Raw genomic sequence first — 13579 nt, 5'->3', positions numbered from 1 at the left:
GGAAGACACAAGGTTAAAGATTCAAAGCTGCAAGCTAACAAGGAAACTGTACTATGGATATACTAGAGCAACAATCATTTGTTACATGTAAAACATGCTAACTTAATAAAAAAACACTGAACTGGAGGGGCACATTAGGGTCTTTTAAGAGTCTCTATGAGGTTAAGTGCTGTATGTTCTAAACACATACAAACCCATAAACAGGTCACCTTACAGAAAAAATGCTAAATGTTTATAACGTAGATATGCAACTGAACACAGGAATGGCATAAGATCATGAGAGAGATATACATCTATATTAAAATGAAATGCTCAGCTAAAACATAATGATGCAACATGATTAAATTTGAGTGTCAGCTCCTGGGCAAGTATTTTGAATAAAGGATGTAATAAATTCCACAGTCCAGCGTAAATACCACAGCAATTGAGTGACGCCGGTGAGTTCTGACCTTAGGTATGCCTCTCTTGCAATAAACTTACAAAGCAATTTGACTATATTGGGAAAATCTGCATTTACATTAAAGTTACTCCAATAAAGAGATGTGATGTGATCTACAAGAGGCGTTTTCCTGTTTTCGAGCCAAACGAAGCATTCAAATAAAGCTCCTCAAAATTATATGATTTGATTTTTCTTTTCTATGTTAAAATATTTCCTAATGAAACTGAAGGCTGTGATACATCAAAGTGCTTGTCTTTTTATAAGCTGATAACCTTTCATTTATGCCAAATTTTGATATCATGGAATCAGGCTGATAAATACATTTACATTATACTTCAATTTCGTCATTTAGCAGATGCTTTTATCCAAAGCAATTATAAATGGAGACAATAGAAGCAATCAAAACCAACAAAAGGGCAATAATATGTCAATATATATATGTGTATATATATATATATATATAAATGAAATATAAAATGCTTTAATAAAAATAAAAGCTAATTAAAATATATAAAATAATGCTGCTATTCATACATTTATATTGATTCAGACCTTTACTGCAGCCCAGGTAGTTGTTTGGATCCATGTGACTGGCTCCCTCCACACAGATGTCACATTTATCTCCAGTCACATACAGTTTGCACAAACACTGCCCCGTCTCTGGGTGGCACGTGCCATTGAATCCCCCGACAGGATCACATCCACAAGGCTCACACCTAGACACATGCAGATCACAAGAGACACAAAAACCATTCTCATAAGATAAAAACAGTATCAGTTCTTGTGACATTGTCCATGTCTGTAGAGGACATGAAATTAGGTAATTAACCAAAAGTAACAAGTCCCGTTCTATTTATAAAAAGCTGTGAACCTTTCTGACTGGCTAAGATGCGAAGAGTTTCAAATATTGAATGTATACGTGCGTGTGTTACTGTTAAGGATGGCGGGGAAGGGCACTTTGACTAAATGGAGGCATTTACAGATAAACCTGTCAGTAACACATTTCGGAGGGGTGTAAGGGATGGAGGAGGAAATGCCCTGAGGGGCCAGCAGTGGGTGATGTGGGGGCCGAGCACCTGACACCCTCGAAAGCAGCTGATAAAAGCCATAGACTCTTAATGAGCTGAAAATTTGTTCTGTCAACTAGAGGGGCGTTTTGGGCTAAGCCACCCGTTTCCCAATGTGGTTCGACCTTGACTCCTCGGAAAGACACAGGACTTTTTTTTCTCTTCGTCATGCAAAAATGAAGCCAACTGTGTTATCAAATTCTGTGATCAGTACCAATATTGCTAAGTTCCACATGTTAACATTCTCCATATTTGAAATATTCCTATAGCTTGCAGCTATCAAAGTAAATGACTCGAGATTGCGCCTCAATGTTTGTCTAGAACAGGTGTTGCAAATAGAGCTGGAAAGTTTGCCCACAATGAATTAAACAAGTGATTAGCAACAGAAAAAACCTTAAATAGATATGATTATGACCTATACTTCTGTAAAATGAAACTTGCTTTCTCCATCCAATGTTAAATGATTAACCAAGCACCACTTTCCATGTAGCCTATGCCTGTCATTTGCTATGATGGCTAATCTTCCCTAACCATATTGTGGGTTTTTAACTATTAGGTGGTCCGCAGTGAACGACCCAATATAAGAAAACAAAATAAGATGCATCGTCTTATTGATTCCGGGGCAGACAAATGAGTTTATAATATTTAGATAAAGAAATCTTTATTGTGTAGGATCTCCTGATGCAGTTCAAGCTTCCCCTCTAATTAGTTTAAATAGTTCATTCTTCATCCTTACTGGGTGAACGAGTGCAGCTGAATGGATTGTGTATGCAGTGATCTATCAAAACTCATATGGATTAACAATTTGTGATGTCCAGAAGCACTGTTGTTGATGCATTGAAAACACACGCTCATGCTATTTGCATCTCAGCAGCCAACAATTAATGCTCTCCCTGCCTACTGCGCATCTCAATATAATTTTTTTTTTTGAGGGGGGAAATGCTTAAAAGGTAAACAGTGGTTGATATGGGAAGCGTTGATGACATCCCCCACTGTATATTTTATTCACCCAGCGTGGCTGGAGTAGTTAAATATTTCCTGCAGGCCTTCAGGAAGGTCATTCAATGAGACTTCAACCAAACCAAGACTTAAATATAAAAATCATCAAAAGAAAATCTGCCGTGTGTAGGAAAGGGGGGAAAGAAGAAAAGAAAAATAATTATCCCATCCACTGACTCCTGAGAATGCCAAGTTTTCCATCCCCAACTTAGGCCATATGTTCAAGCTGGGGAGCTGCTTTGGAGTATATCATTAAGACAGCTAACATATGATGTATTTACAACCTAATTGATGTATCCACAAATCAACTATGCAGAGAGTATTAAAATGCAGCCTTGTTTAGAGGCGGGAGACTTTAATGGCTAATTTGACCTTTTTTGGCTCTGTCTAAACCCGTGGGCCAGTAAGCAGCTAACTGGCTCAAATCACCATGAAAGTGATGAGCATGATTTTTTAATTGGGCTTTATTCACTAGTGTTCAGTCTCAGTGATGGGAGGGAGGTCTGGAGTAATTTTCGACTGTGATTTACACTGTTCTTTTTTACTTGATGATATATCTTGCTGAATGGTTATAAATAAAAACGTCTTTCTTGAACATGTGAGAGATAGAGGTGTTAGACTATAGCACTGACCTGCCAACACTTGTATTAAAGCCAAAGAAGAGATCCTGGCACTGATCACATCTGCGACCGGTCAGTGATGCGTGAGCACACACACACTGCCCTGAGTGGGCAGCACACACCTGCCCCACCGCTCCAACCGAGTGACATTCACACACTTCACACTCGCTGAGCCCCGCCTCAGACAGGAAGAAACCTGCAATGACACATGATGCGAGGAAACACAAACAGACTCATTATGCATTTTATTGTTAGCTCTCTGATTTACTTCCTCTTTTGCTATTACCACAATAAATAAATAAACAAATAAATAAATAAATAAAGTAAAATAAAATAAATCAATCCCTTAAGAAAAATAAGTATTTTAGCATACCTTTAAAAAGGATTATTACGGAAATAACATACTTTAAAATAATATACTTAAACATGAACTGAATGCAGTGTTTACGGATACTTAATTTCATGTTATTAGCAATTAAGAGAAAACATATTTTAGTTTAAATATATATTACATGCAATTAGTTGAACTTAAAAGTACTTTTTTGACCAACCTAAATAAGACTTAAGTATTGTACATCTTTGTTTGTAATTTCAAAATACATGTCACAATCTGTGCTGGGAGGAGCGCGGAACAAGAAGCAAGGAGATGAGGAGTACATAAACAGTCTTTAATCCTTGCAAAGATGGGAATTACACAATTTAAAACAAGTAGAACCAACAAAAAGGAGGACTGAACAAACCGGAACTTAAATACAAGGGATAATTACTAAACACAGGTGTCAGGAATAATAATCAAACTAAACGAGAACAGGAACATAACCGAATAAGGAAAAACAGAAACAGGTAAAGACGACACAGAACAGTCGATAATCCTGACATATCGCCCCCTTCCCGGAAGGTGTGTCCTCACACTGTAGAAGGGTGGGGTGGGGGTGTGGGGGGGACTAAGGAGGCGGAGCAGGAGAAGGATGGAAACAGGAAGGGGGCTGGCAGACAGAGTCCAGGGAGGAGACAATGGAGTGAGGAGCCAGGGAGGAGACAGGAGTGGCTTTGAGCAGGACAAGAAAAGCTGAACCCAGGCCTGTCACTGAACCCGACTCCAGGGCGGCGGAGCAGGCAATGGAGGAGCCCGAGGCAGAGAGCCGATGAGCCTGGGCAACAGGTCCTAGGTGGAGCAGATGATGCCGGCGACTGACATGAAGATGTGGATCCGGGACGCCGCGGTGGAGTTGGAGCAACAGGGGACTGAGGAGGAGCTGAGGGGATGAAGGAGCCTGATGGAGTCGGATGGACAAGGTGAAACCAGAGTCGTAAGATGGTCGACGCCAGGCCGAGGCAGAGCTGGAGGGATGAGGGAGCCATGGTGGAGCCAACTAGTCCACAGGCCAAGGCGGAGTCCAGGGCTTAGAGGCTAGAGGCGGAGTCAAGGGAAACTCAAGGCAGGGCAATGCTGGACGATCGTAGTCTCACGGAGCTCAGATCACATAGATGGTGTGCTTAGGGCAAGCAGAGGGAATGCAAGATGACAGCAAAGGAGGAGGCAGGAGTGGGTGAGAAAGCAGGCATTTCTGAGCCTCCGTGGATTCATGATTAAACTCTGGATCGGGGAGATCCCTCTAGTCCCTCTAGGCTTATATATATATATATATATATATATATATATATATATATATATATATATATATATATATATATATATAAATTAAAGTCAGTGGGGTACACTGTTGTTTTGAACCCCACAGACTTGTCATTGAATGGACAAATTCTTTTCAGAAGTTCCATATTGTAGTTCCACAGAAGAAAGTCAAACAGTTTTGGAACAATGTGAGGGTGAGTGAATGATGACTTCAAATTTGGGTGAACTGTCCCTTTAAGGGAATAAGTACAGTACAGTATCATCGTTTTCTATGAGGAAAGGAGCTGTTAAGATATTATGCCTAAAATCTCCTTTAGAGTTACTTATGTAGTAGTGATGCGGGTCCCGCTTTTATGAAATTATTTGGCCCGCCCCAGCCCGCCCCGCAAATAAAGTAAAAATTCTTGACCCGCCCCGCCCCACGCATCAGGGACATCATGGAAGTTACGTTGCTACTTAGACCTTAGTATCGTAACCTTATATATATCAATATATATAAGCTATAGTTAATTGCACTATGATGGTTCGTTCGTGAACAAATCTTTTAGGTGAACGAATCGTTCTCGTTTACGTAATCCACTGACCATAGACAGTAAAAGACTAATTTCTCGTTCAATGAAGTTCCTCCCACAGCAATAGCAGCGCTATTAGCAGTGCATGCGCAGCTCGTGAACAGTTCTGTTAACTGTTTCATCCTGTCAAAAAGATTTACTCAAGATGTGACGGACCATGTGATTTGTTGAATGTAGTGAACAAATGCGTTCTTCTTGTTCGTGAACGAGTTGAATGAACTGATACATCTCGTTCGTGAATGAAATGAGAGTATACAGGGTCAGTGAGCCAAGCATGTAAATCTTGATCAGCAATCAGCAGACACAAAGCGCAGTTATTGGTGCATATACGCTTGTTTTCATATTTGGAATACAGAAAATAACTCCATGTTTAATCCCTGATAAAACCTCGTGCTTTGTTAATCTGACAAATTTATTTTGACTATTTAATGCGACCATGCACACACTAACAAAGCCAAATCAGTTTTTGTCACAAGTAAATACGTTCGTTGACTTAAGACATAACACATAAGACACTCTTTTTCGCCAACTGCTGGCGTATTTGTGTAATATGAAGAAATGGTCACTGAACGAATCAGTGAATGAATCATTTTGGTGAACGAACTAAAAATCAATGAATTTCCACCACTAAATTCCATGAATCAAATGGATTAAATTTATTTTTGTTTTTAGTGACCCGCCCCAACCCGCCCAGCAATAAAGTGCCAATTTCTTAACCTGCTCCGCCCCGACCTGCGGGTTACACACGGGGCCCGCGGGTTATGAGACAACCCGCGCATCACTATCAAGTAGGTATTCTTTTTGGGTGAAATGTTCCTTTAAAAGTGTCCTGGTCCACTTTCCGTCTATATCTTCTTAACAATAAAGTACAAGTTGAATCTCAAGGGCTCCGTCAGGTTTCTGCGAGCATCAATCAGACAGGGGGCGCTGAGTTTGAGATGTTTCAATCACAGTCTGCTTCCCCTCCAGTGAAATACGACAGAGTGGCTGCGTGAGGGGAGCTGGGGGAGGGCCTGAAGAAACACAGTCATCAGTCCCCCACCCTCTTCCACATGGATCTACCCATGCTCCCTGTGCTTTCAATTTACTCCTGCCAGCCCCACTCTCTGTACAGATGCTTTATGTGCCGATATGGGTGGCTGAGACTTTGGTGAGCAGCAGGTATGCCTGCGTTATTTCATCATGTGTGGGGAGGCACAAGCTAGGGGAGGGGTGGCCGTACATCCTTGTCTGATTACCGTGTGAGCCAAGCACCCTTATGTGCATAGGCTCATTTATGGATGTTGGGCAGCATTTATTAAATGACACTAGCATACAGATGACCTCAAGCTTATACACATATACTAATATGCACAAAATTTCAATTGTAAATCATGTGGTCTCTAGCAGGTCTAGACTAAGTTGTTTTATTAACAGGGTTTAAGAGTTGTGTTCAACTTTTTTGATGAACAATACAGTATTAGGATAGGATCAACTATCAAAATTACAAATTGGGACATGTCTTTACAGTACTCTATAGGAGTAGCAGCTTGGCTTGGCGTGCAAAAGTGCAAGTTGTTTTAACATTTAACAGTGAGGGTTAATCTTCATTATGAAGACAAAGGACCAAATGGTACAGCTCTGACTCTTGAGCCCCTGGCAGTGCACTTCTAGCACTTACTATGCTGCAAAGAATAAGGCAAGTGCAAACATTTCCACCCCCTGAAGTACACTTGAGTCATGAGGCCAGTGCTGGCCCAACAGCCACTGAGGGGGTTGATTGAGGGTACATGAAGAATGGCCTGTAGCTATGCTAGTTAAACAACTTCGGCCAAAGTGACTGCCAAACACACTCAATTCCCAGGCACGATCTAAAAAAAAAAGGAATAACAAAATAATGCAGCAGCTTGCAGAGCCAAGAACAAAATGCAAGGGAGTCATTAGTTAAGAAAAGGAAGAGAGTGTTTGTAATTCAAAGATGTTTACGCAGATACTTCAAATGTGATGCGCAATGGATAGGAATCATAGTAAACAACTAAAGTAATGACTTCACTGGCATTACCAACACAGTATAATGAGTTTACAATTACACCGTCTACCTTGTAAATACACACATCACATAGTTTCACACCAGAATGAAACGACCAACCTGGTTTACAGGTTCCACAGTCTCGGCTGTAGCGTGTGGGCAGGCAGAGACATTGACCGCTAACAGGGTTGCACACGGTTGCAGGCATGGTGCCCATGTGATCACAATGACATGGTTGACATCCATGCGTGGTGTTGGCAGAACTCAGGTTGTAAGTGTGAGATGAGCATCGATCACAACGTAGTCCCTCCACGTTGTTTTTGCACATGCATTGGCCTGTGGTCTTGTCACACACATCTGAGCCATTCACCGTGCCTCTGAGCTCACACTGGCAAGGCACACAGCCCAACGAGTTGCTTCTGTCCAGAGTGTGGTAACCATCCCGGCACATGTCGCACCGTTGGCCCTCTATGTTATGTTTGCACCTGCACTGTCCAGTTACCGCATCACAGGAGGTACCAGGAACGGATCCGTTTGGACTGCAGTCGCAGGGCAGGCAGACTCCACTACCATTCAGACTGTAGAAGTGAGGGATGCAGGTGTCACAGAGGAGGCCTCGTACGCCATCTTTGCACTCACACTGGCCGGTGAAAGGATTGCAGAACTGGTGTAGAGAACCTCGTGGGTCACAACCACAGGGAATGCAGCCATCAGGATCTGTGCGATTGAGGAATTTGAAGCCGTAGTTACAACGGTCACAGGTTAGACCTAAGTATAAAAAGAGTAGACCACTATCAGTGCTATTCCAAACCAGGACCCCAGGAGGTACTTAAGCAGGTTTCAGGAGCTTATTTCAGGAGAATTAGCTTTGTTAAATTTATTGAACAAAATTAAATCTTTACATTTTAAAAAGATAAGAGCTGTGGCCATTGCCAATGATTTTCCATTTCCTTTTTATACTTCAGTGTTTTCTTTTTTTTATGGTTATGATATGGTAATTATTACCAGGATTCCATTTCATTAAACCCTGCATTGTACGTAACCATTTTTTGCCAAAATAATTTATGTAATTGCAAATTTCAAATAAAGATATTTACTCAATTTCACAATAACAATTCAAAGGCCTACATTTACCTTCCATTACCTTACATTTCTGAAAGAAAACGTGGTGTAAAAATGTGAAAGCCATTTTACGTGGATAACCCTATATATATGTGTGTGTGTGCACAGGGGCGTAGCAACCGGGGGGGACGGGGGGGACACGTCCCCCGCACTTTTAGAAACAGGTGATTCTGACCCCTGCTAATTTTTTTTTTTTTTTTTTTTTTTCTTTTTTTTAGGATCCAGCGTGAATATTTCCTGTAGTGTTGTCTGATTTGTTACTTAGATTTGAGTGAAGTAACATTCAGCCAATCACAGAGCGAATCATCTCCTGGGCGCGTCTGCTATGAGCTTCAAAATACCTTGTTGCTCTTCTGAATTTTCGTTCGTTTGTTCACTTTGCTATTAGGCCGTCTGGGATAAAATGCACCCCAGAAAAAAGCAAAGGACGATTACATCCTTTTTTCAAACACACACTGTAAGTATGTTACAGTATGTCGCGCTGACACGAATCGCGCGATAAAGTTTTCATGTTATGATTTAACCTATTGAACCCGTATGGACCTCGTCACGTCGCGCCGGATTCAGTGTGTTAAATACTCTCCTAATTGTCACTTTGGATAAAAGCGTCTGCTAAATAAGACGTAACAATGTTATTGGTTTCTGCTGTCTTTTGTTTGTCTAGGTGCTGCTCGCGGAGTAAAATTATCATTTCACAATAAATCATATTTGTTTTACAACGAATATCTTAAAATACTTTATCAAATTTTATTCTTTTAATTCATAACTGTTACTTTATGTCCTAAGTCCTAACTAGTCTGTAGGAAAGGCAGGCTGTGACGTCACTGGCAGAGAGAGGGGTCAGTTGCTCAACCTCTCCAGAATGTGTACAGGTGAGATTTGTATTAAAAAAAAAGCAGATTGACCATCTTAAACTGCGGTAGGGAACTTTTGACGCTGTAGCGGTTAATAAACAGAACTGCTTGCGTCTTGCGGAAGAACATCTTAGCCGGAGCTACTTCTCTCTGTTTATGTCTATGAAGAATCACAAAGGTACTGGGTTACTCCGCCGCGGTACCCCGAAGCAATCTAAAATAGTCCGAATATAAACACTTATTATAGGTGCACCCTAGTGATTCAGGACAAGCCAAAAACACGGTTTGGAAAATGGATTCATGGTGTACTCGCTTATTATATACATTTTTCTACATTTTGAAAACACACAAAGTTACGGACCGCAGCTCTGATTGGTTGTTTTGGTTTTTTACCGGGAGTGATGTATTTCTGCAAATGGCAATAGGACCACTGGGAGGAGCCAGAGGAGCTTGATTTTTTTCACAGATCATCTGTCTCATATTTTTCATAAAATGTATGTTTGTATAAAATTACTGTAGATGTAATCTGTATACTCATTTAACACCTGTTTTTGTCCAACTGTTAAAAAAAAAAAAAGTTATTGTTCAAATGTAGTGCAACTGAAATATTGTAAATATCATAAAATATCTTTATTTCATAAAAAATAAAAAAAATTATAGTTGGTCTCCTATTGGTCTCAAAGTCCTGCAGTATTTTTATATTTTGAGTATGATTTAACAAAAATAGGTTCCTGTAAGCTATCATGTCATGTTCCCAAATTTGAAAAATAAAATGCCAATTGGTATTCTATTTAGAATTTATTATGAACATCAGCTTTGGGTCAAATCACCATACAGCTGTCCCCCCCACTTTTAAAATGGCTGCTACGCCCCTGTGTGTGCATATGTATTTTCTTTTTTTCAGATTGTAACATTTCATTTATCTTTGTTCAACTAAAGCTACTGAAAACCATCCACAAACCAGTGAGATGATTTGGTCTTGGCCTTTACATCATAACCCACATTTAATAACACACTGTAGTACTGTACATAGTAAACAGCTACAACAAAAAAAAATCTGTGAAATATTACACAAGGAATAAAAAACTAAATTGGTAATGTCATCATTAAGTGAGCTATTTTCCCAATGATGAATGACTTACCTCGGGCATAGCACTTAAATAAATTAAAATACCTAAGAAAGGCAATGGGAGGAAAAAAAGTAAAAAATAACCGAGGCTAAAAAAGAATTACAGCTCATTTGGAGATCCTAAAAAGTGGTCTACATGGAATCAAATCATATCAAGTTTTTTAAAATGTGTGCGGTGCTTATTTGAATATGCCATACATATTCCTGACAGGTAATCTATTCCTAATGTTGCTGAGCAGAGCCTACAGGGCAAACCGTACTCAAGTACTGAGAACTCCACATTCCTTAACTGCTATGTACTCCGCAACAGAGCTCCACATTAATGAATTTAGATATGAATATGTTCCCTACCCACAGTTAAACCTCATTACAACATTATGTTAAATTCACAATGTGACACAGATGAATACCCCAATAATATCACGCCAAAGGTGTCGCAATTTGTCATTGTGTGCATTGCTGGTGGATGTTGGAAAATCTGTGTAACTCTTGAAACGCAATGGTAACTGTGTGCCATCCAACTGTGAATATAAGAAGAAAATAATTATTAAATCTAACAAAAAGTGCAGGTAAGAATAAGCAAGTATATATTTAAGCTTAAGATATTATTTTTGATCAACTGAATAACTGTGTATTTGGTATCTATATATATATAGATTTTTTTTTTTACATATTTGACTGCCACTTGGTGCACCCATGGAGTGGAATGTGTACAAGTGCAGCCCACATTTTATCAGTAATGCTTTTCTGCATAATATTCCCATACATTAAAATTTCAAATAACATTGTGTACACAGAGTACTTTGGAAGCTTGATAAATCTTGTCCTTATGAAGCTGTGACTGGTCTCAAACACACGGGAGGTAATAAATTGCCTTAATCTCTAACATCTAATTTCTGAAAAATACCTGTGGGAACTACAAATGAAGAAGCAACTCTTGTAAGAAGTGTGAAAAATAAGGAAGACAGCAGCAGTTTATTATAATCAACTTGGCATTGAATTACAAAATTAAAATGAGGTGGCCCTTGATATCCTAGCTTTGCAACGCACATGATCTTCTAAGTAACATCATTTTGCATTTCATAAGAAAACTGTTCAAAGAAAAATGGAACAGATTTATCGCAAAGGACCTAGAATGCCTGGAAAAGCTGGAAGAACAATTATTTTGGCTTCTACTCACTATACATTTGCGGGGAGATAAAGGGCTTTGCCAAAATCTAAATAAGAAAAAACAATGAATAAATATTAGATTTAATAATTTAATTTAAATACACAACACAGCAGGGTGATCACTGTATGCTTCATATGTTTTAATTTTAGAAATTAAAAAATGCAAACAAGAAGATTTTTTTTTTATTTTGATTCATTTCTAATATAAAACGGCATTTCAACTTTAATATATTTAATAATTTAAAACATACTGCAAGACAACATAGAATTTTCTTTTTGAGTTGATTATGTTGATAAAAATGAAGACCATGGCTTTTTTTATTAGTTTATCTACATAGAGACAGTACAAAATACATCATTCCAGCCATACTCATTTATTTATGTATTTATTTTTTACTCTGTACAGCGTATCAACTTTGTGGAAATTAACGGAGAGACAGAGAGAAAGGTTGAGAGACAGAAAAAGAAGTTTGAAAGAGAGAAAGAGAAGAATGGGAGAAGAAAGCGAAAGAGCGATGGAAGGCGCCATGCTGCTTGATACGTACCGATTACGTTTGCCTTGCACTGGCATTGACCTGAGTCCTGGTGACAGGTAATATCTGGCTGCACGGTCCCGGCGGTATTGCAGTTACAGGCACGGCAGCCATCAGCCAACGCCGACTGCAGCTTGTAGAATCCGTGTTGGCACTGATTGCACTGTATGCCAGACACATGTCGCTTGCACTTACACTGCCCCCCGATCTGCAGAGGAAGGAGAGCATCACGTGACTGTTCTCCAATTAGTCAAATTGAGGAGTCCAGTGTGAGTGTGTGTGAGTCATGGACGGGCAGCTCTGCTCTGTCTCTACCCCACACCCCGATGATCCCCATTGCTGGATGCTGGGAAGCTTTTCATCTCCATTACAGAGAATGGAGTGGCTTGGGATGAGGGGGAAGAGGTCACAACACCTGAGCTCAAAAGCCGCCATTGTGCAGTGTGATCTCTTTTTTTGGGATGGACTGGAAGTACCAGCTGTTGTTTGGATGAAAAGAGGAAATATTTGATACTACTAACATGAAAAGCTACCGTGATCCTTGTGGTAAAGTTCAAAATGTCAGAACTTCGGGAAAAGAGACTACATATCCCAAATGACTCAAAGCTTAAAGGGAGAGTTAAACCAAAAATTTTATATTTTGTCATTATTTACTCACCCTCAAGTTGTTCCAAATTTGTGGAAGGGTTTTTTTATTGTTTGTTTTTTTTCTCTCTCCCCATTGACTTCCATGGTATATTTCGGTACTGGAAGTTAATGAAAAACAGCAACTGTCTGGTTAACAACATTCTTCCAAAGTATCTTATTCAATTGAAGAAAGTAACTCAGGTTTGGAAAATTTTGAGGGAGAGTAAATGATGACAGGCTTTTCATTTTTGGGTGAACTATCCCTCAAAGTGCCGATTCAAAAGTTAACAAAACTATATAATATAATATAATATAATATAATATAATATAATATGATATAATATAATATAATATAATATAATATAATATAATATAATATAATATAATATAGCAGTCGTAGTAGTAAAAAATGTAATTAAAATATGACAAACATTCAGTGTAGTGACTAAATGTCACCAGAGTTCATTCATAATATTTACTGGAATAAACTAAAGCTTTTTGCATTACTTATTGAAAAAAAAAAAAAAAAATCTGCATCAGAAAAATACTATCAAATATTGAATCATTTATCAATAATGTTAATAGGATAAAACATAAGATCCAAAAATTCCAACCATGAACCAAGAAGGCTCAATCTCTACCCAGCACCAAACAGAAACAACCCAACCTACAGTGTGAAGTCATTACCATATGTGAGAAAATAATCGTTATGATAATTTAAATAGGGTATCAATCCAACATGGGGCTGACCCAACCATTGATTCTGAATTTGTCATTCACTATATCTGTGGACATGGATATGT

At 39.1% G+C, this 13579-nt stretch overlaps 1 protein-coding gene across 1 annotated transcript in view; it reads right to left on the bottom strand.

Moving 5' to 3' along the window:
• The window catches only part of ush2a (Usher syndrome 2A (autosomal recessive, mild)), a 194376-nt gene that overhangs the window by 154595 nt on the left and 26202 nt on the right, over positions 1–13579 (bottom strand). The window contains exons 11-14 of the mRNA XM_052530541.1: positions 12162–12357; positions 7462–8109; positions 3138–3321; positions 992–1155 (exon numbers count right to left, since the gene is read on the bottom strand). Coding sequence (XP_052386501.1) covers positions 992–1155; positions 3138–3321; positions 7462–8109; positions 12162–12357 — 1192 coding nt within the window. The remainder of the gene's footprint in view (positions 1–991; positions 1156–3137; positions 3322–7461; positions 8110–12161; positions 12358–13579) is intronic.

This window comes from Carassius gibelio, chromosome A17 (genome assembly GCF_023724105.1).
Source record: "Carassius gibelio isolate Cgi1373 ecotype wild population from Czech Republic chromosome A17, carGib1.2-hapl.c, whole genome shotgun sequence".
Taxonomy (NCBI): Eukaryota; Metazoa; Chordata; class Actinopteri; order Cypriniformes; family Cyprinidae; genus Carassius; species Carassius gibelio.
Note: the sequence above shows the minus strand (reverse complement) of the source record. Positions and strands in the feature narration are given on the sequence as shown.